Below are 26644 nucleotides of genomic sequence, written 5' to 3'. Positions count from 1 at the left end.
GCCGGATCCCCGAAGTATCTTTCCAACTTGAGCGGGCGCTCCGGTTGTCCGCCATCCCGGTGCTGCTTTGAAGTAAAGAGAAAGAGCCTGGGAGAGCCAGTCACTGATTTATTAGAGATGCCATTAGATGAAGCAGTGTCTAAGTATAACGATTAAACTCATATTAAAAATCATACTAAAACCCCTTTTTATCCTCCCAATATTTTAACAGTTAACCTTTAAATCTTAATTTTAGTTTTGCATTTTATTCTGTACTGCACTGATTTGATTGCAGTTGTGTGGTGGTGTTGTTTTATTGTTTCATATGCTGTTTTCCTGTTTGTTTTTGTTTGTTTATATGTTTTTAACTTTCTTTAAACACCCAGAGAGCCTTTGGTTATTGAGTGGTATAAAAAGAGGGAAGGGAAGGGAAGGGAAGGGAAGGGAGGAAGGAAGGAAAGTTTAGCCTGGAGTTTATGAAGAACGTGCTTTGGAAGGGAATAATGCCACTGCTTGTGGTGCTTCTGGAAAACGGGGGAGTTGCTGGTTGTTATATTCTTTCAACAAAATCCCGAGGAACCTGTTTGACCAGAGATAACATGGGGCAATTGTGTGCGAGCTCTTTCAGCTCTCAAGCGCCATTAGCTGTTTTCATAATCAACATCTTGCAGGCATTCAGTTGAACGGCCATTATTGAAACTGACCCAACATTTGCAGAAATAATTTTTAAAATCCCAGGTATCTCTCAGTGGAAAACACGTCTCTCTTTTTTTGTTACAGAATATATAAATCTATACAAATACAGATATAGATTCTTGTATATATAAATATATACATATATATGTATATGTGTATAAATATAAATATAAATATATACAGGAAGGCCTTATATATTTATAATGTATGTATGTTACACAAATATATAACCACAGCACGGTATGTATCAGTTCGTAGAAGTGTTATGGGTTCAGTCGTAAACCGTATGCCAGTCCTTGGTGGCGCCCTTTCCTCTGCGGAAGGTGGCATGTGGCTTCGTCACGGTGGTGCTTTGAGCAACAGGCTCCTGGCCGAGCCTGGGGCCTGACCAGCCCTGCCCTCGCCTCTCCTCCCGCTGCAGGGCTTCTTCCGGAGGAGCCAGCAAAGCAACGCCACCTACTCCTGCCCGCGCCAGAAGAACTGCTTGATCGACCGAACGAGTCGAAACCGCTGCCAGCACTGCCGGTTGCAGAAATGCCTCGCCGTGGGAATGTCTCGAGACGGTGAGCGTTACTAGCTCGGGTCAGCTGCCCCACACACGCGACGCCCCTCGGCGGTCTACTTGCTCTTCCCCTTCTAGTCCTGAGAGATACTGTGCCTCACTGGATTTACTCCAGATCGATCTGCCCCTTGGCCTGCGGGACTTCTTGCCAGTTGTGTGTCAGACACACGTGAGGAGAAAGACTTTCCACTTCACCCAAAAGTTAGTGCATCGAGAATAGTGCAGTAAATTCCTGCCTTTGTCTAGCCTTAAAACACCTGCAGTATTATTCCTGAAACCAAATCTCTTATTCCAGAACCTTGCGGCTTCATCCAACATAATAGATATCCTGTATTTTTTTTCCTTTCTGCTCCTGTTTCTGCATTCTTTTTCCCCGTTATTGGTCAAGGCCTTAGGAAATTGTGTTGCTCACATGGTAACGCTTACAACGTGCTTTTCTCAGATCATAGACCAGAACGGTAGGTTCTCCTGACAATAAGAAATCCTGCTTTTCGGGCCAAGGAAACCCAAGTTTGGCAAATGAGACCTGCACACACTGTATTTCATGTAACTGCACTTTAATTCTTTTGAGTTCTTTTCCATGTTAAGCTTGTCCTTTGAGGCTCATTCTTGTACGAGCCCCTCCTCAGGCCCTCCCAGCTCTCCTCAGAACTCACACACAGCTGCCCCTCTTTTCAGGGGTGCCGCTAAAGCCCCCGAACCAAATGACGCCATCTCCTGATTTTCCAGTTACGGTTTCACCTCTGCAACAGAGCAAACCTTGTAGTCCTGTAGCCTTATCATAAGCATCCGAGTAGCTGCCCCAGAGAAAGTCATGACATGTCCACCTAACGTAGGACGTCGCTGCAGTGGCTGCAGAGCGTGTCTCCTGATCCTCTAAGCTGGAGGACTCTTTTTTTATTTTAGTTTTAGTTTGTATCCTGCCTTTTTCCTGCAAAGGGCTCAAGGCAGCTTACATCCTTCTCCTCCTCCATCTTCTCCCCACAACAACAACCCTGTGAGGTAGGTTGGGCTGAGAGTCTGTGACTGGCCCAGCGTCACCCAGTTGGCTCCATGGCTGAGCGGGGACTCGAACCCGGATCGTCCGAGTCCCAGTCCCGTGCTCTTAACCACGACACCACACTGGACTCTGGTGGTGACAAAATGCATTGCTTGTGCACATCTTTCAGCTGTGAAGTTTGGCCGAATGTCCAAAAAGCAGCGGGACAGCTTGTATGCGGAAGTGCAGAAGCACCGGATGCAGCAGCAGCAGCGGGACCACCAGCAGCAGCCCGGGGAGGCGGAGCCGTTGACTCCGACGTACAGTATCACTACCAACGGACTCACAGAACTGCATGATGACCTCAGTAATTACATTGATGGGCATACCCCTGAAGGCAGCAAAGCCGACTCCGCTGTTAGCAGTTTCTACTTAGACATTCAGCCTTCTCCAGACCAGTCGGGGCTTGATATTAATGGCATCAAACCAGAACCGATCTGTGACTACACGCCTGCTTCGGGCTTCTTTCCTTATTGCTCTTTTACAAATGGAGAGACTTCTCCGACCGTGTCCATGGCAGAATTAGGTAACGAGACCGCAGCGGGGGGCTTGGAGTTGTGGGATGGCTCTCCTTTGGATTCCGGGCGACGCCTCTGGGCCCCCAGAAGTGCCCACGGCCTTGGGGTGTGGGGCTGGGTGTCGCTCCGTGGCTGCTCTTTCTGGAAATAGGTGGTCACCTCGCCTGCAGCGAGCCGTGACCTTGAGCCGCTAGTGCTGCTGGCTCGGTGGATTCTGCTCACCCTGAGCCGCTCCGTGGGGCTGATTTCGCAACCCCCCTGTTGCCTCTGACCCAACAGTGTCCGTTCATGCACACGCCCCGCTTCGAGGCGCTCCTCCTGCGAGGTTGGCTAGGCTGAGCGGCAGCGGTCGGCCCAGGGCGCCCCATCGCGTTGTGTGGCTGAGCGGGGCTTGGAAAAGGTCTCTTCCGCCCTGGCTCGCCGCCAAGATCCCCACCAGGTCCTGTGGGGATCGCTCGCTAGACGCCCCCCCCCCCCCAGCCATTACAAACCAGGCCGCTTTTGGTTTTTCCTTATCTGCAGGCTTGTACTAAACAAGGGACTATTGCCCAGATTCTGGCACTGGGCTATAAGGATAATTCTAGAGGGTCCCTCAAGAGCCCAGTGTTCCGTAGGTAATCCATGCAACACACTTCCGGCTGCGGGATTTAGTCGAACAATGACGCAACACAGACCCGCTTAAGTGGGGCGTCGCTTAATTTGCCGATGGCTGATGGGCTAAGGGTGTTTCAGCTGCTCTAGAACAAGAGCTCGGATGGGTTTCGGAGACCAGGCTCAGCTCAAGGTTTTTTGATGAGCACTGCGGATAACCCACCCCTCTCCCATCAAAATGGGACTTGGCTTACCCCCTGAGCTGCCCTTGCATAGCTTTCCAAACTGTTCTGATCCGGTAGGTTGGATCTTTCCAAGTGGCCCCCTCCATGTCACAGGGAGTGAGCAACGCCGCCCGGTATCACGAGACGGCGGCCCTGGGCTAAGCGCCAGAGCGGTGCTTGCGGAATTTAGACTCTCAGGGTCCCTTCGCGTGGGCGCAGGGTCCATTTCCACAAAGGGCTGTGTGGCCGAGGAAAGGCATTTTGTGGGGAGTTGTGAGAGCAATTTCTTGTGCCTGATTCTCTGACCCAGAATGCAGATGTGCTATCAATTCTCAGGTCGAAAATGAGACATACTGACTTACCCAAAGATGCTGGTGGGGCATCCAGGTTGCAGCCATTCACCCCAAGTGACGGTCAAGAAGTATGACCATCTTGGGCGTAAAATGGACTAGAAATGGACCTGTGGCACCCATTTCAATGTGGGGCACCTTTATTCTTGAAAACACCTGCAGAGGAAGGGTCGGCTCGGCAGCATGCACACACCCTGGGTAACCGTCTCCCTTAACGCATGCCGCCTCTTGCTCGCTCTGTCTGTTTTAGAACATCTTGCACAGAACATTTCTAAATCACACGTGGAAACCTGCCAGTACTTGAGGGAAGAGCTGCAGCAGATAACATGGCAAACTTTTCTGCAAGAGGAAATCGAGAACTACCAGAGCAAGGTATGCGTCATGGCTGGACTGCTAAGCAGCGTTTTAGGAACTGCCCTGCTTGAAGCCCGTCCTCGCGGGGCAACCTGAAAAGTAGTTTTCCTCCCAACTCTCGTGTGTACAATTCAAAATACTTCTGGTAGCTGCTCGTCCGTGTTTAAATAGATTGCATTTCACTTCTCCCACAGCAATGCGAAACATGCTCATTTGGACAAATTTGGAAGTTTTATTCCATTTTGTGTCTTTGCAAGCTTTCTGTGGCTTTAACGTCCACGTCTCTCTCATGCCAGCTGAGTTTTACATAAATGGCATCTGCTTCTAAGATTCAGATGCTACTGAGGTTTGTTTCTGATTTTGATGATTCGGTTAAGTACGATTCTTTAATTATTTATTTCGTTTCCATACTGCCCTCTCTGGGCAGCTTACAGTAACAATGTAGTGCCACAGAATTTCACTTGTCCACACCAGTGAGAAGAGAAATCAGTCATACCGCAGAAGAGACGGGAGCAAGTGAAGGCATGTTTGCTTGCTTGCTTGCTTGTTTTCTCAAATTCGTCCACATTCCAACAATACCATGCCAGGGTATCCCCAGAGCACATTCCTAAAAGCTATATCTATATCAACAGGAGATATTATTCTTCCAATATTAGAAGAATATTTTCTAATGCAATCAGTGGAATATTTCATCTCAAAACCTTAAGCACCCGACACACTAATTATTGATGAGTTGTAATAAATAGAAAACCAGCCCTGCTTTTAGGGCTCTCTGTATAACCTGATACGATATAAATAATAATGATGCAATCTGGGCGCTGATTCTGCATTTTACTATCTGGAGAATTATTGCACAGTTTTCTCGTCCTTCCCTGGTATCCAGGGGTAGCGTTTTCCTTGTCGAGTGTTGTTTGCCAGGGCTTACAATATTTTAACCATTGGCCTTGCAAGTAAACACACATTAAAATACAGGATAGGAAGAGAGTTGTTGCTTGTCCGTGCCGGGATGCCTTGGCTACACGTGTGTCCCATTATCCCCACCCCTGCGCATAAGTTGTTCGGCTGAATAGAGAGAGACCTTTTGCTGCTTTTCAGCGCTTTTCCCTTTACGAAGGATCCGCAAGCCTGAAATAGCACCCTGTCCTTTTCCTCTTTAACAGCAGAGAGAGGTGATGTGGCAATTATGTGCGGTGAAAATAACAGAAGCAATACAGTACGTCGTGGAGTTTGCCAAACGCATTGATGGCTTTATGGAATTGTGTCAAAACGATCAAATCGTGCTTTTAAAAGCAGGTACGTGCTCTGCGGAGCTCTCCTCCTCTACCCGTTTTGGTTGCAGGAAGGGCGTGAATGCGTGTGCTGGCCTCGCCTGTAGCTGTTTCCTTAGATTTTGTTCTGCGGAAAGCTAACCACCTGCTCTTTGCTTATAAGCCTTCAGCTCATTTATTCTGAGGAATGGGTATATGCTGTGCTATATTTGCAAATGCTAATTTGCTGCTGAAAATGGGATATTTTCTGTAGAAAATCCAAGACTGAGGCCTTTAAGAGAAATGTCATCTTACATGCTGCTTGTTAAAATAGAGGGTGTTTTTACAAAGCGATGGCTAACCTAACCCTATTGAAGGCTTTCTTCGCATTATATTTTAATATATAATAATAATTTAATATATAATCATAATTAAAATTTTAATATATAGTTATATTCCTGGCAATTTGTGCAGTGGACTTAAGAAGCATGAGTTCCAGGGCAGAAGAACTCAGCAGAATAGCCTATTCCTTGAGCTTAAGCTATATACATATTCCCATTTTTGTCATTTATGTAAATTGATTCCGAATCAACCTGATCCAACGCATGCTGATAAAACCTCTTGTTCTAACACTGGCACGGAACTGATACAATATGGTTAAAAACCAAGCGTATGGTATAGTTCTGGCACACCCCTCAAACAGTTGACTGGGTTGTAAATATGGAAGCCAGGAAAGGGAGGCAGCTCCCTAAAATGGGGTGGACAGTCCTTGTGTGAACGAGGAAAGAGGGTGGGAGGGGAACTGCCCTGGATTGCCCGCACTTCTCAGCACCCCAGACGGCAGCAGGAGCCGTGCTGGATCAGGCCTGCCTGGGCGGGGATTCTGTTCACACCAGTTGCGTGTGGAGACGTGGGACCAGGGCACCCTCCCTGTTGCATTCCCCAGTAAGGGGTAAACAAGGCATCCTGCCTGCGATGCTTGGAGTGAGAGACCGTCCTTCGGACCAGTCGCTTTCTCTTCCATGAATTTGTCTAATTCCCTTTTAAAGCCACCCATCTTGGCCGCCATCACTAAATCCCGTGGCAGCAAATTCTGCGCTCGCATCCAAGCTACAAGCCTTCATTTGTGAGCTCAAGAGGATTTTTTAAAAGACCTATGGAACTTACTGTTTATTTAAGAAAGAGATAAGAAATGTGGGTTTATGAAAGGAAAGCAGATGCCTTTGTTTCTTGTTCTCAACTGTGAACCCTCTTCTTGTTTGCGCTTAGGGTCTTTAGAGGTTGTATTTATCAGAATGTGCCGTGCCTTTGACTCCCAGAACAACACCGTGTACTTTGACGGCAAATATGCTGGCCCGGATGTATTCAAGTCATTAGGTAAGGAAATGAAGCACATAATCAGAAAACACACTTTTAACAATAACTGTTTATTTAAAATGAATTGCCGGCAATAAAGGGATTTTGTCTGAATCACTCAGCAGATTATTCATAAAACACACTGGACTAACCCTCCAGTCTAAATAAGAGACTCCCTCCCCATATCTGAATGACATAATTTCAGACCGTGCAAAAGGTCACGATAAGACTAACCTAGTTCCATTTACTCCCTCTTGTATAAGACCGGATTTGTAAATATTTCTCAGTCATACTTTTATCATTCCAAATGTGCTCTGAAACACAGGCCATCCAAATTTCAGTGCCCACATTGCAGAACAATAACTTAGAAATGCTCCCTCTGTGCTTATTCTACCAAAAGGCACCCCATCAAAAATGGCTGAGCATTTTATGTTGTTTTCAAAAATGCACGCAGAAAATTATCCTCCATCGGTCGTCGGAGCTGCAGACTCCATCACAGCTACCCTCTTCTGAAATCCTGAAATAGGGTGGTATTCACGTCAGACACCCTATTTAAGCATTCCAAAAGAGAAGCTCTATTATTTTTGTAATCTAATCATTTCTCAGTTTTGTGCAAATGCTGGGAGGCATCCAAGAATTCATATAATGAGTTTAAATATACCTGGAGGTAACAGCAAGTGGATCCTGGCAGTGCAGCAGTGAAAAACTGTCAGGATTTATTAATTGTTCAGCACCCAGATTCACTGACACCTGGGTATGCAGAAAAGTGTAAAACACTGAGAAGAATGCTGAAGGCACTTCGTGCATTAACTTATAGTCAAGTGGGAGAGAAGGGGTAGTAAAAAAACTACTCTGCATTGGGTTGTCGTACAAGATTCAGGATAGGAATTGGGGCTGTGCAAGTCACTATCCTGTTTGTGAGGTTGTGGAGAATGCTGTCAGAATCCCTTCTGTGCATTTTAAGTTGTGTGAAGCAAGACATGCTGAACGAGGGCTGCAGCCCGGAACCACGTATGCCGATGCTTATTTATTTTATTTATTTATTTTTTAAAACATTTTTATGCCGCCCCATTTGCCGAAGCCCCGGGGCAGCTTACAACAATTATTATTTTTTTATTATAACATTTCTATGCCGCCCCTTGCCGAAACCTCGGGGTTAAATAATAAGTTAAAATAATTATAAATCAAAAATACAAACATTAAATTAAAAATACAAAAATACAGTATAAAATCAGCCGCCCTAGCCAGATAAAATCCAATAATATTAACAGTTAAAATGCCGCTTGAATAAAAAGGTCTTGAGCTGAGGAATTGCTCCTAGAGGACTGAGTGAAGACGGATGATTGAGACAGTGTGCCCAGCCTGGACATGTAGGCCCCAGTCATCCCCACCTCGCCGTGCACGTGAAGTCAGGAAGCAGCAGGGTCCCCATCCGGCCAGGTGGCAGCTCACCTGTATCTGTGCTGCGTGCAGAGGGTACCCCGTGCTCGGGCTTGCCGGTCCTCGTGTGTCTTGCTTCCCGGTTCCCCGTGCTGCCCAGAGAATGTGTAAACAGAAGCAGATCAGTGCTGGGTCATGGAGGGGACCCCACTGGGTCCCAGCTTGGTGGAAGATGGAGGAAAACGTCACATTCTTCACACCAGGCATAAAGAAACTCCTCCACCACCTCTCGCCTGCCTTCCTTCTAAGCTAAGCAAAAAGAAACTGGGCAGCCCTCTGAGATGGTGCAACATGGTGTCCTGCAACAGCAGGGGGTGGACCTGATGGCCTTCATGGCCCCTTCCAACTCTACTGTTCTGTGATTCTAAACAAGCTCAGCGGTCCTCACCTGACTTGCTCTTTTCCTCGCTTTTTCCAGCACAACACGATCCTGGTTTGTGTGCAGAACCAAAGTAGGACACAGTATTCAAGTCCTGCTGCATCATTTGTGCAAGAGCAAAAGATAGGTTAAGATGGGTGCATGTTAGGGCTACGCAGAATTGAATGTGAGCTGGATGAAGACCTTTGGAAACACAGAAATGGAGCGAGCCAGAAGGGGTCTCCTGGGCCATCTAGTCTGACCCCCGGCTCTGCTTGTGAGATACCTACCTGTGCATGTCCAGCCTATCCTTGATGGAAACACTATTAATTCACGTTACACACTGCACTTTAACATGAAGAAGGGACCTTTAACTATTTCTTGATTTATTTTTTTTAGGGGATTTATTTTTTTCTATCCTTTTGAAAGAGACTCTGCCTGATGCTTGCCTTTTGTTTGTTTTCACAGGTTGTGAAGATTTCATTAGTTTTGTTTTTGAATTTGGAAAGAGTTTATGTTCTATGCACCTTACTGAAGATGAGATTGCATTATTTTCAGCTTTTGTTTTATTGTCTGCAGGTAAGATTCGCTCTAACCCTTGGTGAAAAGGTTTTATGTTATTTTATGCTTTTCTTTAATACTTGGCGATATCCTACGACGATGAAATGTAATTTGATTATTATCAACCTCAAATGCTGCTCTTCCTTCTCTTCCAGTACTTAATCAATATTTAAGACTTGTGTTTGAGTTAGCTTGTGCCAGCTGTCATATTTGTTTAAATAGGGTTTTTAATTTGGCTTTTGGAGGTTGTAAATTTTCCAATGTTTTCAGTGTTATCTGTATTTCAGATTGCATTTTATATACTGTTGTAAAACACGCAGAGGGCTTTGGCTAGTGGGTAGTATAGACATTAAATTAATAAACTAATCTGCTGGAAGGACCAGGATAGCTATACCAGATGGCTCAGATTCATCATCCTGGTGCATTACCAAAACCTGATTTAATTTTCCAGCATTTATGAAAAACAGTTTCTGTATTACAAGAAAGTGATGGCAGAAAACATATGAACAGACGTGGATCAGCCCTGCTGGGTCAGGCCCAGGCTTGGAAAATTGCAAAAGTAGAAGGAAAAGTCATCCAGGATTTCTAAGAATTATTATTATTATTATTATTATTATTATTATTATTATTATTATTATTATTACATTTCTATGCCGCTCCTTGCCAAAGCCTCGGGGCGGCTTACAACACAATAAGATACATTGAAATACAATAGAACATAATAAATTACCAATAAATACAAAAATACAAAAAATACACTGAGATACAATAATATAAAATTAAAATTAACAGTATAAAATAAGTAAATAAAGAATATAGGAGGAGGAAAGAGAAGGAAGAAGAAGTTGCCCTGGCCAGATCATATATTTTAACAATTAAAATGATGTTTAAATAAAAAGGTCTTTACCTGGCGCCGAAAAACCAGTAACGACAGTGCCAGGCGGACCTCTTTGGGGAGTGAATTCCATAGGTTGGGTGCCACCGCAGAGAAAGCTCTCCTCTGAGTACTTACCCTCCTAATTTCTTTCACGGAGGGTTCCCGGAGAAGGGACTCTCCCGCAGATCTCAAAGGGCGGTTGGGCATATACGGACGTAAGCGCTTGTTCAGGTAGCCAGGACCCAAGCCGTTTAGGGCTTTATAGGTCATCACCAACACCTTGAATTGGGCCCGGACTTCAATGGGGAGCCAATGAAGCTGACGGAGGACTGGAGTCATGTGAGCATAACGCCCCGTCCCCAGAATGCCAGCAATAAATGCTGGCTTGCTGTGCTTCAGAAAAACCCGCTTAAGATGGAACGTGACGCTACTGGTGTTAGAATGGCACACCTGACCTGAGTCTAGGGGCTGCTTCACACATGCATCGAGTTACTTGACGGTCTACTCTGCTTGAGATGAGAGTAGGCGAGTATTTAACCGTGAGGCTGTTTCAGGTGCAAGTCTCTGCTTGCGCTCTCTCCAGGTGAGTCTGTGTGAACTCAGCCTGTGGTCCTCACCATCACCCTTCAAGTGCTGAAACACAGACGGCTAGGCCACCCGGTCCTGCTAATTCCTTGGTTAAGGGGGTTGGATTATATATGGAGAAATCTCTTGGTCAGCCGTCAAAACTGTTTCTGCTCGGCGCTGTAGCAGAAATGTTGTCAGCCGAGCCAGATTTTTATGTTGCTTTTTGATGGCCCCATTGTTTAATTCAACCTTGCTGGAGGAAACCCACTGTAAACAAGTATTTGCTATATGGCTTTGCATAAATGGACTTCTGTATAAAGTACGTTAAAAAGAAAAAATGTGTATGTTTGCTGGACTGCAGAATATCTCCTTCGCAGGTACTTGTTAATCCTGCATCATTTTATGCACCCTTGCAACCCTCCCCAGGTACTCCCTACAAGAACTGCAGTGTAATTTGAGTGCTGGATTTAGTCGTCATATTTAGTTTCATATGCAAGACTTTCAACCTAAGTAATAAAATCACCCTGGACTGTGATTAAAACTCCAAATGTAGCAAGGAGGAGATTAAATATAGTATATGTAGATAGATATTGCGAACTGAAAGAACAACACAGATGTTTGACTATTTTCGTTTTAGACCGATCATGGCTTCAGGAGAAGGTAAAAATAGAAAAGCTCCAGCAGAAGATTCAGCTAGCACTTCAGCATATATTACAGAAGAACCACCGGGAAGACGGAATCTTAACAAAGGTAACGGCTGCAGCGGGTGCCACAATCGGGCGGATCTTAAGCGTCCCTTAAGTAGACTCCGCAGTGTAGCGCTTTACGCCTCTGCAGCACAGTTCGGGGCTTTGTTGTGACCCTTTGGGGCCAGCCCCAGTGGAATCCCTCCCTCTTGCAGAATTCCTCTCATGCTCTCAGGAGCTGGGCCAAAAGGAAGTCTGCAAACACTCGCGGGGCACAGCAGGCCACGGGCTGCAGCAGCCTGAACGGTGGTTGCCGGGGATCTGGAAGAGGGATGCCGCTTGCACAGGCCCCTAAAATCCCATGCATGAGGCTGCCCAACCGCGCAAGAAACACACTCGGTGGGTGTTGTTGGAGATGCGATGCTGGAAGGCTATTCTGTAGCCGACGGGTCCCAGCTGGAGTGTGGCGAGGGCGCTGATTCACGGAGCAGAACGAAATTCCCGAATGGTTTCGTTTGCGGGCCTAACTCGTGTTGGTTTTCCTTCCACAGCTAATATGCAAAGTGTCTACTTTAAGAGCACTGTGCGGGCGACACACAGAAAAGCTTATGGCCTTTAGAGCAATATACCCAGACATTGTGCGACTGCATTTCCCCCCATTGTACAAGGAGCTGTTCACTTCAGAATTCGAGCCAGCAATGCAAATGGATGGGTAAACGTTTTGCCTAAGCACTTCTAGAATGTCTGAAGTACAAACATTCACGCAGCAAAGGAAAAAACAGAAAAGAAACCAAGACACTTTATGTGGGCCTGCGTAGTCCTGGGGGGCCCGACACTGCACAGCTTCTGGCGAACGGGGTCAGGCAAAAGGATGGGGGAAAGGAAACAAGCGTAGAACTTGTTTTTCTCATGCATTTGATTTCCAGGATGCCTACCGACACGGGCCCCTTTTCTGTCGCGACTTCTCACTCATAGACCTCTGTTTACACAGAAGGAGGGCACCCAAAATCAGGAGGGTGGCTTCCCCGGGCCACCCGCTGCCCAGACTTTTGTAGGACAATGTTTTGTTGGTACGAGCAGGGTCTCCTGTTCTCCACCCGAAACCAGCGACTATCGTGCAGAAGCTTCAGCATCAGATTTGCACAACTTGCTAATTGTTTCATGAAGGACGATGGCTTCTCCCCCCTCCCGTTGACAGCCAGTAGGTGGAATGGCACGCAGAGGGCCCAGAGCAATAGCGACAATAGCATTACAATCTATTACAGGGTAAATGAGCATGATGTCTCTATATAGCAAAAGAAATATTGTTTATATATTGTTTTAATTAATATAAAATGTAGTTACTGGTATAGCTTTTATTGTTGAATTGATAAGGCACTTTCATTTTGCACCTTTTTTCTTTTAAATTGTATGCTAGCCGTGTTCTTCGTTGTGCTGCACGTATACCGGAAATTCAAGTTTCACTGAGAGAGGTTTGGAAGGGTTCGGGACCCTCGGAGGTGTTTCCGCTGCTGTTTTCCGTAGTTCCCTTTGGAGAGAGGCTGGTTGTATCATGAAACACCTTCAGCGAGTTCGGATCCCCAGGCAGGGAGGGGGCAGGGAAGACGCGTTGCTCAACTCTTCATTTTTGCTCATGTTTTTAAAAGACAGATTTTTCGTATTGAACAAAATCCCTGTTCTTAAACCTGTTTGCCGACATAGGGATAAAGCGATCTGTATCTACTCACTTGACCAAGTAAGTTGATTTTTAGCAGCACCTTTAAAGTCAACCCACTTACCTAAGTGACTACATATGGATTCAGACAACCAAATTTAGACATTTGTGTTTTGGAAATATTGGTCCTGAAACCTTTGTTTACATTTGTGTGCATGGTGTGTGTGTGTGTGTGTCACTAAATCATAGACTGAGGAGACTTGGAGGGTACGAGACGCCTAAAGGATCTTTTGTGTGGTCTCCATTGAGATGATTGGAAGCTACACAAAATGCCGCGGCGTTACTTGGGTCCACGGACTTAAAGCTAGGGTTGAGTTAGGATTGCCCAAAGGTTCGATCCCGTGCAGGTTTGCACAGCAAAAAAGCCTGCGGTTCCCAGCATGCCCCAGTCAACCTGAATGGTGGGCCTCATTCCTATCTCAACTGGTATGCAATGTGTGGCTTAAATCTAGCTAGTATTTAAGTTCGGGTGGTGGTTTGCTGTGTGGCTGCACTGCTTCCTTTTTGGACCGTGAAGCGCGGATATCCAGCTCACTCCACACTCCAAAAACTAGGCAAGGCCATTTGAACAGGTTCCCGCAGCATCCGAAGTCAAAATTCACCCGAATCGGCTTTGCGCCTGCAAAGAAATTGGTTTTAAGGAATGCTGCACCCTTTCGCCCTCTGTACCCAGAATCATACTGGTGGCACTGCCCAGGATAATCAGTTCTGTGACTAATGGATGAAGTCAAAATGGCGAAGCCAATCCTAAAGAAACAAACCCTTGGAATGGCCCAAGCTGCGTGCATTTTCCCTTTCAATATTCCATTCTTTCCCTCAGGTTCAGCTCAAGAGGCAGGAGGCTGGGGGTCTCCGCTGGATGCAAACTGCAAGGTTGCCCTTTTGCACAAATGACTTTCCACACCAAGATGGCAGTCTGGGTGCACTTGGCCTTCTTGGTGGGGCAAGTAGACCGCCATGATGGCTTTGAATTAGGCTACCTGGAAGTATCCAGCACCTACCGCTGACACTGAGTCTCCCAAAAGCAAATTGCTGTCTCACACAAACTGTAGGGTTGCTTCAAGCAATGGTGAATCACACATCTGGGTTCCGTTTGTTTTCAGAAGAGGAGGAGGAAAACAAAGACACAGTCTTGCATTTGTGGAGCTCTGGGGTGCTGCTCCTTAAAAAAACAACACATGTTAAAGGTTTTTGTTAGACTGAAAAAAGAGCTTTTCCCTTGAGCATTTCTGCAGTCTCTTGGGACTTCCTTCCAAGCGTAGCAATTCCATATGAACCTAGACATGTCTGAAGCATAATTCCAATGTAATTCATTTTAGGGAATATTTTTACTTAATCTAGAATGCCTGAGATTGCTTACTAAGGTTGCAGTTCTACATATCCCTACCTGGAAGTAAGTCCCATTGAGCTCCATAAGACTTACTTCTGGGTCACGCATGGGATTGTGCTGATAGGCTTGGTTTATTCACCCAGAATGTTTTAACTCAATCTGTTGCTGACTCCCTGATCCGTCTCTGTTTGCATTAAATCATCGACCCTACTGAACACGGGAAGCTAGAAATGGGAACCTTTTCCATACCCTTTTTTTTGGTATTATTTTTGACAGATGAAGAGCTCTGGATTATTCCAAAGTTCACTGTTTGCTCTGACCACCTTTTTGATGATGGAAATTTATCAAACTTTAAAGTGCTGTAAAGGTTTGTGTCATTATAGCTGGCTATTCAATAAGTTCTACTTCCTATCCGTTATTTTTTAAAAGTAAAAAGTTAAACTGTCCCAAGACGTCTATAGGACGGTATAGAAAAGTTTTGGACGTGCACATGGTGGGCATGTCGTGAGCGGAGCCGGCTGGAGTCGGGGGTCAGACTAGATGGCCCAGGAGACCCCTTCTGACTCGTTCGGTTTCTCTGTTTCTAAATAAATAATAAATAAAAGTATTTTTTTTATAATCTAACATCCTTCAGTATCCAGATGACAAATCAACAAGCTGTCTTAGACATGAGTTTTATCGAGGTTTATGAAATAAAGTCCAGAAAAAATATTGGTGTCAACCATCTTTTGCAGTTTGTATGCCTAAGGCCTTTTTTGCATTACAATACATGACCTCTGGGGAGGTAAGAAAGTCTTTTTAACCAGCTGGAGTGCGATTGCATGCTAGAGGGTTGTAGGTTGCATGATTCACACATTTGCGGTAATATGGAATTGCTACGAAGGAAGCTGCCAGAGAATCTTTGTGCTGGGATCTGCCTTGGATCCCGGTTAGCCTTTTCTTGGAACCCTTGAGAAATATACAGGCAGCTCAGTCAGTCAAGAGACCTGAGGCTAACATTTGGTCTCGACAGTCCGTTCTAGGACTTAGTTTTTCAGTATCCCGTGAAGGGAAGGCAAATCTTGATGAATTCCAAAAGGCCGTAATGTGCAAGCAAACGGGGACACGGTACAGTTTGCACTGAACTTAGAACCAGCATTAAATCAGAGGCTGAGATTTGGCTGTGTGAGCCAAAATCCCCTTGATGCCCGATTGACCTACCCTGGCCTAGTTCGCACCGCCCCAAAGGCCGAGCACTTTGGGATCACGTAGGGCCGCCGCTCATGCAGACATGCCGTTCGCTTGTGACAGTGCTGCTGCGGAAGGGGCTGTGCGTTTGGTTGCCAGCATTTGGGGTCGTCATCCCATGAGTTTCTCCAAATTGTGCCCTCAGCGTCATCTATGCTGTCCAGGCATTTATGCGGGCGATATTAAGCTAGTACGAAGCAATCCGGTGCATGGGGTGAGCGAATAGGAAACACAAGCAGGCCCCATTATGGCGTTCCCTTCCTGGGATCACCAGGGATCCACCTTGAGGCTTTGCTTACTCCACGGTTTCATGCACACAGGTGTGCATCCGGAGCACTGTTCCCACAGGAGCTTGTGCTGTTCTGTCAGACAGACCTTATAAACATGCCGTGTGTGTTTCTTTGTAGAAAAGGTTGAGACCGGAAGCTTGGTGGGCTTGGATTATATCCCATGAATGGAATTCTGAAAGGGTCCCGAATGTCATTGCTTCTCTCACCCATTCTGCAGGATTTGCAAATTAGTCTGGAGCTATTTTCGGAAATGCAAATCCTGTTCAGTACATGGGCAGTGCCTCTCCATCTGCAAAAGTGTTATTTATTTTAGTCAAGGAACTGGAACGAAACGTCAGTTCTGTGCTTTATGGAGTCTGTGCTTCAAGCAAGCTATTCTGTACTCGAGTTCTCTGAAGGTGACCAGCCTCAGGTGCCCATCTGGTTAAAGTTCAGCTTAACTAAGACCGCAGCAGCTCCCAACCCAGGCCTAGTTAAGGTCTTCCAGTTACTCGAGGCAAAAAAGTATCAAGTGGGTTTAAGAGAGGAGCAAACTGGAGTTGCTTGTGGCGGTTAATAGGATAACTGTGTTTTCACACCAACTTCCAATCAAGGCCTGTGCTACTGTTACTGCGAGTTTCTGCTGGCTTCCTGACATGAGGCGTTTGCTCGGCGTCTCTCCGAGGCTTCTTTTTCTGTTTTCTTTGTGTGTGTAAGAGCACGTCCTTTGCACGCTTTTCTTTCTCTGTCTTCCTGTGGCTTCCATTGCCCAGCAGAAGGCGGCATTGCAGTAGCTGAAATACCTGGCCTTGTTTTGGCTCAGAGAAAGCCGATTATTCTTAGTTCTTTAAAAAAAAAAAAAAAAAGCACAGGAAGTGCTGCAAAATATCAGCGAGGCCCTGGAGGAAAACAAAGCTACGCAAAGCCCCCCCAAGCCAGCTTGAATAGCGAACCGCAAGCATAGGGCGAATTCCTTGCGTACCGAAGCTCTAGTCTTTCGTGGCTGTTTTCCCCCCCATACAGAATATGCCTAGAGGATGGAGTTGTCCTTACTTCCAGTTATGTCCCTAAACGTGGGAGTCGTTTGTGCTCCTTTTTGAAAGTCAAGCACTTTATGTCTAAACGTTAGACACGCCATTATCTTAAGTGAAAATCGTGGACGCTGCTAGTCACTGGTCATAAACTAGTGCGGAGATGTTTGATTCATCTCAAGTTATTCGCGAATTACGCTTTGGCAATGGGAAAACGGTGAGATCTCTTGCTGATGGCTCTTTAAAAGAGGACATGCAAAAGGACTCGCGACGGAGTGAGCAATTTGTTGTTCTCAGCATTGGAGCAGGGAGAAAACTTATCTGACCAAAAAGAATAAAACAAAAGCCCAGTACTTGAGATTAAGGTCTAAAATCTGAAGATGGCTGCTGGAAAACTTGCAGGCTGCAGGCTGAATTTATAGATATGAAATGTGGCAATACTTGTCTTTCCAGACTCTACTATAACCTTTGAAGTTATATAAAATAGCAGTAGCTGCTAGAATAACTCCAGAAAGATGTCTGTTCCACTTGTTTTGGGTTTTCATCTTTCATCCCATGTTCCTGGACATATGGCACTGATGTTTTCTTCATCTCGTTTCTCCTTCAAACTTCTAAACATTTGTGTAGTCCTGGGCCACAGTGGTGTCCTTTTCTTCTCTAGCATGTTCCTGTTATTTTTAAATTATGAAATGACCTGACGTGAGATACTGTTTTAAGTTTGGTGGTTCTTTTATGGAGGTTTTCTATCATCCTTATTTGGATACCAAGGTCTGAATGTGTGATCATTGTACGTTTGGGGTGTACGTGTGTGTGTGCACGGTTGCTTCTAGGCCATTAAGTGTCCATGGAATAAAGAAAATGTGTTGAAGATATTTAAGTCAAAAAATAGAAGGTGGAAAAAAATTCTATTATAAAGCCTTGTCTGGACCACTTAGAGAGACTTCTATTTTTTTAACCCTTCTATAAATATTTGATGGCACTTGAAATATTCCTGCAATAAAATGTGATTTGTGTAAAGATTAACAAACAAGCAGATTTTGTAATGTGAAACAATGAAAGAAAGCAATGTAATTTTTCTAAAAAAGAAAAAGAAAAAACAAACTAACCAACTTTGTATTATTTTTGTTGATGGAATTTGTCTACTTGTCTTTGAAAAACTTTTTATTTCATTGAATGTGCCATAGCAGGAGATGTGGGTAGTGGGGCTTCATTTTAAGTTTTAGATCACAGAAAAGCTACTTGTGTTACCGACATTCCATAACGTGCGAAGACATAGCATAATCATTAAAAGAAAAGATGTATTAGTAAGCTTCAATCATTGTTGCTTTTTTGCACATATTCGTCATTCCTCTATAGTGCAATATGTACATAGAGCACTTGCAGGTTTTAACCTTGATCCCTCAGGGAAAAATACATATTTGTTGTACAGGTTGGTTTCCCCACTCCCTCCTTTTTTTCTTTTGCTAAGGATTGTTGATTGAATCACTTGTTGTCAAGGGGCAGCCAGATAATAATCCTAACGCCACTGCCAAAAAGCATTGACCATCCATGCCCTGCCTTTCACCATTTAAAAAAAAAAAAAAATCTGACAGTTCTTTGTGTGAATTGGGGAAGAAAAAGGGTATATAAGCACCTTATGATTGATTTAACTGTGAATGACAATCCATCTTGTTATCAGTAATAGATGCCCTATCATTCAGAAGCTGGGGTTTAAAAGTCTGAAACTAACATGTGCTCAGGGATCTTTAAAACTCTTGAACAGGGTGGCCAGTACTTCTGGGAAAATTGCTTTTTGAAAGTTTAGTACCATCCCTCCATTGCGCAACTGAACTGGGCAGACACACGCTTGTCTGAATGGAAATCGGTTTCCAAACACCTCTTCTGCTTGATCCTGCCAGCAGTTGGCACAAAATACAACAAACTACTTCCAAAGCAGCAGGGTGTTTTGTGTAGTGTGTTAGAGAAGAGAGCTAATTTTGATGCATGCAATGAACCATTCTAATGTTTCTCAATGTTCGGAAAAACTTCCTGTTGTAGAATTCTCTATGCCATCTTGCTGAATGTGGAGATTTTAGAAAATAACGGTAGACAAACCAGAGTATGCTAGCAGATACGGCCGAGCCAACTTGCCCTATATTTTCTAAATTTCTTCCTTTAAAAAAAAAAAAACAGTTTTGAAAGGCTTAATTGGGTACCCATAGAATTTTGGCTTCATAATGTCCAAAGTACATACTTTCATGTAAAAATAAAGGTACAATCATGGGCAAATTTACGCAGGAAGAAAGCCTTACAATTCTGGGAGATGTTAGGAGTTGTGGGGCTTTTCTGTCTCTAAACTGCATAGGATTTCCCTTTGGTGTCAGTATTCCGCAACACAGAATCCATCATTGGTGCTTAAATTCACTGTACCACACATGTTCAAAAGCTATGAACCCTAACTCATCATTACCATTAGTAACTCAGAACGCAAGCAGAATATTACACTGCCCAGACTTCTGACACGTACGTGTTTCTGCACTTGAACAAAATAAAACCAAAAAAATTAAGTGATGCAGTATCAGCCCGCATGTAATTCCAAAACTAATAAAAAATATGTAGCAACTAACAAGTGCCAACTCTGTGCCAAACATGGGGGCATAGCGAAGATTTCCAGGCCCAAATTGGAGTGTGCACAGGACACTCTCTTGGAGGTGGGATGCTGTGTCCAGGTTTGTTAAGAATCATGAGATGCTGTAAAGGAAATAAATAAGACAAGAATTTGCAAGTCACGCTAGTTAACAGTCAGGCCAAAGAAAGTTTGATTTCATCATCTCAGCTATCCATCTGGATTTTCTTCCCCAGCCACCCTTTCTTAAAGTTCCAGATCCTGTCTCCTACCTGTTGTGTTTTCCGTTCCAATTGCTATGGCATTGCAATACATTTATTCATAGAAACCACCAGAGAAAAGGAAACATAATCTCCCATGACACGGTCATCTTGTGTTTATGTTACGGCTCTCCTTTGAAAGGGTAGATTGTAGAAATAATCTTTTTTTTTTTTTTTGCCCTGTCCAATTTATCTTTTTGCAACTTAAGCCTAAAATATACTGTATGAGAAGTACTCAAATGTTTTAAAGGCTTGTTTGCATACTGCAAAGCAGGTGTGTTGAATCTTTCAAACTGAAAATGTTGAAATGCCACTTCTACAACAGTAAGAGGCAAAAATTAAGTTAAATTAAAGTGTGTTTTGGATGGGCTTCCTTGGAAATCAGCCCCCAATAGATGATTTGATCTTACATTTGGCATTTGGGCTGAAAGCAGTTTGACACCCCTGTTATAAAGATCTTCAAAGCTGTCGGCAAAGCATTGCTTGGAGAAGGAATAGTTGTAGAAAAGGATCTGTTCATTCACTGGATCCGAAGCTTTGCTCCGGGATATTACAGAACAGCGATGACAGTTTCACTGCCCTGTCACACCTGCAGAGGGGATAAAACCGCAGTGCCGTGGCCAAACTAGCAGTCTGTACGTCTTTTGACAGAACCCAAGACATCTGCTTCTCAGATTCCTTCCTTAGACCCACCTGAAAGCTTGCGGAGCTGATGTAAGGCATCGAGGGGGTCAGGAAGAAGCGGTGGAAATGTTGCAAAAGCAACATTTCTCTGCAGCTATATATCCCGTGATTTAAAATGGTTCTTAAGCAATCCTAAAACGTCAGTGACAGTGTGAATTAGTGGAATATTTGTGGCTTTTAACACTGCTTCAGTGGCATACTCCTGTTAAAGGGAAAGTCTGATACAGTTAACCAGTTCATTGCCAGTTGATTAACGTGTTACCAAAAGGGAAAGTTTTAGAAACAGCCCATCACTGTTCCCTTCTCTGGTGGGATTGCGCTATGATAATTCACTACTAAAATGCCAATTCAAACAGGTACGTGGACATGGCATGCTTAAAACTCTACATTTAAATTAGCTTGTCCTTAAACTTTTTTTTAAGATTTGGAGACAACTCCAGGAATGAAAGAGGATGCAATCTGCCATTGATTTAAGTATATGTATGCCTCAATTTTCACATTTCTTGGAAGCAGGGCATAATATTAACTCTTCAGAGCAATAAATCCACTTAATCCAAATATGAAAAGCTTAGTTCCTGTGCACTGAGGCATTTTGAAAGTGCAAGCTAAGAGTCATCCTTCAAATGCTAGATTTTACTAAGCGAATGCAAGTGTCTTTACCACTCATCCCACTGCACCTTTGGACACAAACCACCCCACCTGCTGAGCTCATGGCATGGCACCTTTATGCTACATTCTTTCTTTGTCGTGTATTTTTCACGATACACACTCGGTCCTCACCCGTACTCCTTAGCAAGTTTTACTGAAGATGCATAAATGTGCAGGACCCGGAAACCTGTTTGTTATTCTCGTATCGAAATGCAGAAAATTCATAAGCAATACCGTGAAGTTTATTTCACAAACTGCAGAGGTACTGTATATATATTTTCCTAATTCCAAAATTTTCTATTTTGACTCGACAAATTTGTAGAAAGAAACCACAGTGGTAACTCTTTTGACTATTAGGGCATTAACTGGCTGCTTCTTTATACGTAACTCTATTGTCTGTCTGCTCCTTTTTTCGGAGATGTGTTTTTGTATGGTTGTTTGAGCCAATGGGAGGCTTCTAGCTATGATGTATTTTCCCACTTTAAATATATTTAACGTACGACAAACCCCAGACAAGGCTTTTAAAAATGTAAGGAGAACTGCAGTGTTAGTTGGTTTATTTGCAAACCTGTTTTTCAGTGCTGTCCATTTTATGGCACCTTTAACAATATTCTTGTTTCCAAAGTACAAAATAAAGGTTAAAAAATACTCTAGCCATAACTGAATGTCAAGCAATAAAAACAATGACTTTTTGTGCATAGATTTAAAAGAAATACAAATTTTAGACATCTGCATGTAAATGCAAATCTCTTGTTTACCTGCTTTCTTAAACTCGGTCAACCAACTCCTTATTTTACTACTAATTTAAGGACTTGTAATGGCCTGTATACATTTTCTCTTGCTCTAATTCTTATGTCATTATCTTTGTCCCAGCTTCTGAGTCATACTGTTGAGTGTTGCTCACCTTCTGTATGGTTATAACTATTTTACTTTCATTCTCTATAGATAAAGATATACTATTTAAAAGGCCTATGCGGTGCAAATATTTATCTGTTTATCAAATACCACATTATACTGTATAATATCTGTTTTACTATATACTCTATTTTAGAAATAGCTGTTTAGAACTAGAGTGTGCTATTTTTGTGTTTTTCTGACGTGTGGTGCTCGTTGAGTTGGTTTTTTTGAACAAATCTCCCTTTCCCACTTTATTCCAATACCACATGGTGGGTCTTGTACAATTCACTGAATATTTCTGTGTATATGCCATATACACACGGACACGCATGCCCAGCTGCGTACCCTGTATCAGAGTACTAGACTGGGGGCATCGTTTTCTCTCTGAATAGATAGTATCATTCTAGAAAGTTCTCTCTAGCATATTGAACCGGAGAAAATTAACTCCTCAGTCCCGATATTTGATATCCACTGTCGTTTCTTTTCTCGCCTCCTTTTCTCCCCCGTGCAGCCCCCAGGCGTACGGCTAAAGATCTGTAAAACCGCTCAAGCCAAGCTGTTTTTTTAGTGCTGCATTCCTGCAAGCACGTCGTGGAGAAGACCAAGCAGGTCACTTGTGCGCCAAATGGCTCTTCTCTGGAATCCGTAGAATCCTCGTTCTTCCTGAGATTCAGTGCTCGCAATTCCTTCATGTTGCAATTTGGTATCCCTAGAATCCATAGTTGAGGACTATATCGCAGGGACAATAATGCCCTCTGGGGCTGCGGAAAAGGAGAGTTTACACTAAAAAGTGCCCAGCCACGATTCAGAGATCTAGTGGAGGTGAGAGAGAATTAGTATTCCAGGGGTGAAATCCGCCGGCATCTGAAATACTCCGTTCCGTCCTGGGTCTGACACTCGAGCAGCCCTGCGGCATCCCCCTGTGGGCATCACACATCCCCACAAACAATCCTGTGGGGATAGACACCCCCCACGCGCAAGCTTATGTCTCGGGACCCCAACATTCCTAGGGTGTGCAAGGAAAAGCAGTGCAGGTGGGGGCTCTGCCGTGACCACGAAGGATCGAGAAAGCCCCTCCCCACGCCAGACAAGCTTGTCCTTCCAGGAGGGGCAGGATGCCTGCGTACGTCTCGCCCGCATTGTGCGTCACCCAAGGCCAGAACAGTGCTGCGGTGGATGCGACACAGCTGTGCGGGCCCACTGGCCCGCTTCAGCCTTTCTGGGTACCCGCAGCTCCACTGTGCGAGAGGCCCGGGATCGCCAGCCTGGGACTGAAGTCCCGGATACCTGTGCACCTGAGGGCCTTCCTCCTCATTCTTCCCTGTAAGAGAGGGACTTCCCTGTATGCAGAAGGGACAATTCCTTGGGCACGCAGCCAGCCCCCTCGTAAACAAAATAGGGCAGGTTCAGGCACACGCCGGCAACTGGATAAACATTTTGGTCTGAGGTTCTGAGACCGCAGAAACCGCCAGGACTGAATCTCAGCAAAGACATAACCCCATGAATCGTACTTTCTTTCAGTGTGCACGGGGTATACAGCTGGTCCCCAGAGCTGCAAACCTAAGACCCGTTGCTTGCAAGCACGCCTGGGGAATGAGTAAGACTTGCTTTTAGGAAGGCGTAGGAGTGTCCTTAGCGCTCAGACAGGTTGCTGGTCGCGCCAGAGAGCAATGAATGCATCTTGCGAGATGTGGATCAGCTTCTTGCTGTCCCTGCTTTACCAGTCTGTTCCCCTCATGCTTTTAAGCATGGGCACTTCTCTTGCTCTGAACTAGAAGCATGCTATAAATCCCAAAAATTATCACAGAGGGTGTGTTTGTGCAGTTCTTGCCAGCACAACAAATTGCACAGCCTAATTCTGAACTGAATTTGGCAGCGAAAATGACCACTATTGGGAAATAGTGACCTTTTAAATAAACACATCGCTGTGGTACCAGTTTTGCTAGAACTTCGCCCCTTTTGTTCACCACCCGTTTAATCTCTTGCAAAAACTTAATGGATATCAAATATCTAACATGGGGAATCAATGAACTTTAAGATATTTATTACAACACTTTTCTGTACTATTACTGAAGTTATAAGATCTTTAGCAAAGATTTTTGAAGAATTTAAGCTGTTTGTTTACTGCACTTTTTGATACTAGAGGCTAGTGAATATTACAGCCACGAGCCCTTCCCCATGCACTGCGACCCATTATTCTGGAATCAAAATACAAATTGTATCTGCACCCCTGGCTACATTTTAATGCATAGAAAGTTTAAGTACAATCACTTTCAGGATAATTCGTTTGAAAAAGTTGCTTTAACAATTGGCCACCTTCTTTCAGGTGCAAGTCCTTGGTTCTTTTTCATTCCCTCTCTGCTTCAAGGCACCTTTAAACGGAGGATATTTTAATTTGTCTAATGTTTGTGTCACATGCTATAAACTGGTCATGTTTCCCCTGATTGTTTTGCCTCCATTGTTTTATAAATTATGCAAGTTTGTGTGAGTACTCTTTCTCATGTAATTAAATGTCTGAAGAATAAGAATAAATGCTGATTATAAATATGTATTGGTCTGAGGATTAAGCACATAAACATCACCCACCTCACTGAGTAACACACTCAGTCTTCTGTAAATAACTGCAAATTGACAAAATTCTGTACTGTACCTGCAAAAATGTGTTGTCTTATGTGTACAGTATGTACAAATTCATTTTCTAGCTATGATGCAAGCATAAGCCATTGAGAGGAATATTAAAAATAATATTGTAATAACACTTCGCTAATGATCTTTGCCCCGTTATCACCTAACCTTTTCACTTCTGCCAGATCTTTAGAACACACCTTTGACTTCTCAGCTTAGACTCAACTGTTTGTTATTTTATTCTGATCCTGAATAAAGTATTTTGACTCATTTTGTAAATACAACTGTAAAATTAAGAGATTTAATGTTGTCTTTTAAATACTCTGATTTTCATTCTAATATGAATGTTGTTATATTGTACTTAGAACCTGTACCTTTAATATTACATTACCTTTATTAAGTGCATTGAACACATCAATTTTAGATGTGCTTTATGTACTTTTCTCCTGTAATAAAACGTCAGCTTCTAATGGAAACCTTTGTCGCATTCATTTGTCACGTCAGAAAACAGTGCAAGTGAAAGGGGCAGAGGAGCAATTCCCAAATCAGCCACAAGCCGGGGTGACTCGGGGCAGCTGTGGTGCACTAAGAACCTACCTGCTGAAGGGACCAATGCCCTCTCGGTATGGTCTGCACATCTGGCCTTCCAACAAGCCTGCAGCTGGAATAATTGGATGCAAACTTCTTGAGGCACTTTTGCCCCTCAGTGAAGGCTGCATGTGAAACCCTTTCAATTCACCTTAAAAGTTCCTGTTTCATGGTATAACACTGAAGAGCAGCTTCTAAATTGTGCACCCTGCACAGTGCAGAGACTAAAGTGTCAGCTTAGGACCAGGAAGATACAGTCTCATATCCCACAGAAGGAGGAAAAAAAACTCACTAGGTGACTGTGGACCAGTGGTTACGGCTCATAACCTCCATGAGGTCTAGTGGCTCAATCCTTTTATTTTCTCGAAAACAATGCATTGCAATAGCAGATAGTAATAGAATATTCCTTTCTGAGAGGAAAATCATTTTATGCCATAGTTTTATTTATAGGCATATCTTAATGTGAAAATATGAAAGGTAAGTACAGTTCAGTGTTCCAGTTAATGAGTGCTTCAGCAGGCAAAATGCAAGATAAAAGGTAGGATATAGGATTTTAAAAATTACATTTACTGGTCATTTTTCATATCAAAGCTATACCCAAGGCTACTTAGGAAACTATTCTTACATTAAGTTAGTGCTACTTGTATCCAATTTATTGCGAGGTCTCTTGTACGGGTATCATGATATATTAAAACATGTAGGAAAAATACATACGAAGTACTAGTAAATTAAACCATTGATATGTTCAGAGGCTGAGAGCGAACTGCAAACCGCTTCTAGCAGAGCTGTTCAGCTTTCTTTGTTGGGTCTCACTCGAAATCAGTGTGTCACTATTTTAACTAGCTGCTTTTTAATGTTGAGTGGACAGGATGTGCTCCAGAATCAAAATGCACGTGCAACTCTCAAAATACACACAAATGAAGGGGCGGGAGGAAAAACTAGAATATGCAAATTACTATTCATGCATGCCTCTTAGTATCACGTGCCTCTCACTGGGTCCGGTAAAGCAGTGATTTCCAGCCATATGAAATGAATATAGCAAAGGACGATCTTTGCATTTTAGAGGAGAAAAAGCCGTGCAACTGCCAGTTCTTGGTGCTTGGCCCAGCATTTCCCCCATTTCTGGGGGTGGGCTCGCGGGGAGCCTGCAGCTCCGTTTGATTGCTTTGCTCCGCGCTTGTACCCCGCCTGCTTCCCCTGCAAGCAGCCCTCGGCCTCTCCCTGCTGCTCTCCCAACCCCGTAGGCTTCCTTACGGTACCTTTAAATAAGCCACGCTCGCTACTTCCTGCTGGAGTTTGTAGCATAAATTGGTGGGGGGGATTGTGAGGGAATGGGGGGGGGGGGGAAGGGGAGGGGGAGG

The 26644-nt window shown here is 44.1% G+C and overlaps 1 protein-coding gene across 2 annotated transcripts in view; it reads left to right on the top strand.

The window, feature by feature from the left end:
• The window catches only part of RORA (RAR related orphan receptor A), a 70422-nt gene extending 45251 nt beyond the window's left edge, over nt 1-25171 (top strand). For both annotated transcript variants that reach the window (XM_044438620.1, XM_044438619.1), the window contains 8 exons: nt 1097-1238; nt 2407-2802; nt 4210-4331; nt 5474-5606; nt 6830-6937; nt 9183-9293; nt 11357-11469; nt 11957-25171. In XM_044438620.1, coding sequence (XP_044294555.1) covers nt 1097-1238; nt 2407-2802; nt 4210-4331; nt 5474-5606; nt 6830-6937; nt 9183-9293; nt 11357-11469; nt 11957-12121 — 1290 coding nt within the window. In that variant the 3' untranslated portion in view covers nt 12122-25171. The remainder of the gene's footprint in view (nt 1-1096; nt 1239-2406; nt 2803-4209; nt 4332-5473; nt 5607-6829; nt 6938-9182; nt 9294-11356; nt 11470-11956) is intronic.
• The last annotated feature ends 1473 nt before the right edge of the window (nt 25172-26644 follow it).

Source organism: Varanus komodoensis, unplaced genomic scaffold (assembly GCF_004798865.1).
Source record: "Varanus komodoensis strain SLA01 unplaced genomic scaffold, ASM479886v1 scaffold33, whole genome shotgun sequence".
NCBI lineage: Eukaryota > Metazoa > Chordata > Lepidosauria > Squamata > Varanidae > Varanus > Varanus komodoensis.
This window is presented reverse-complemented; position numbering and strand designations above follow the sequence as displayed.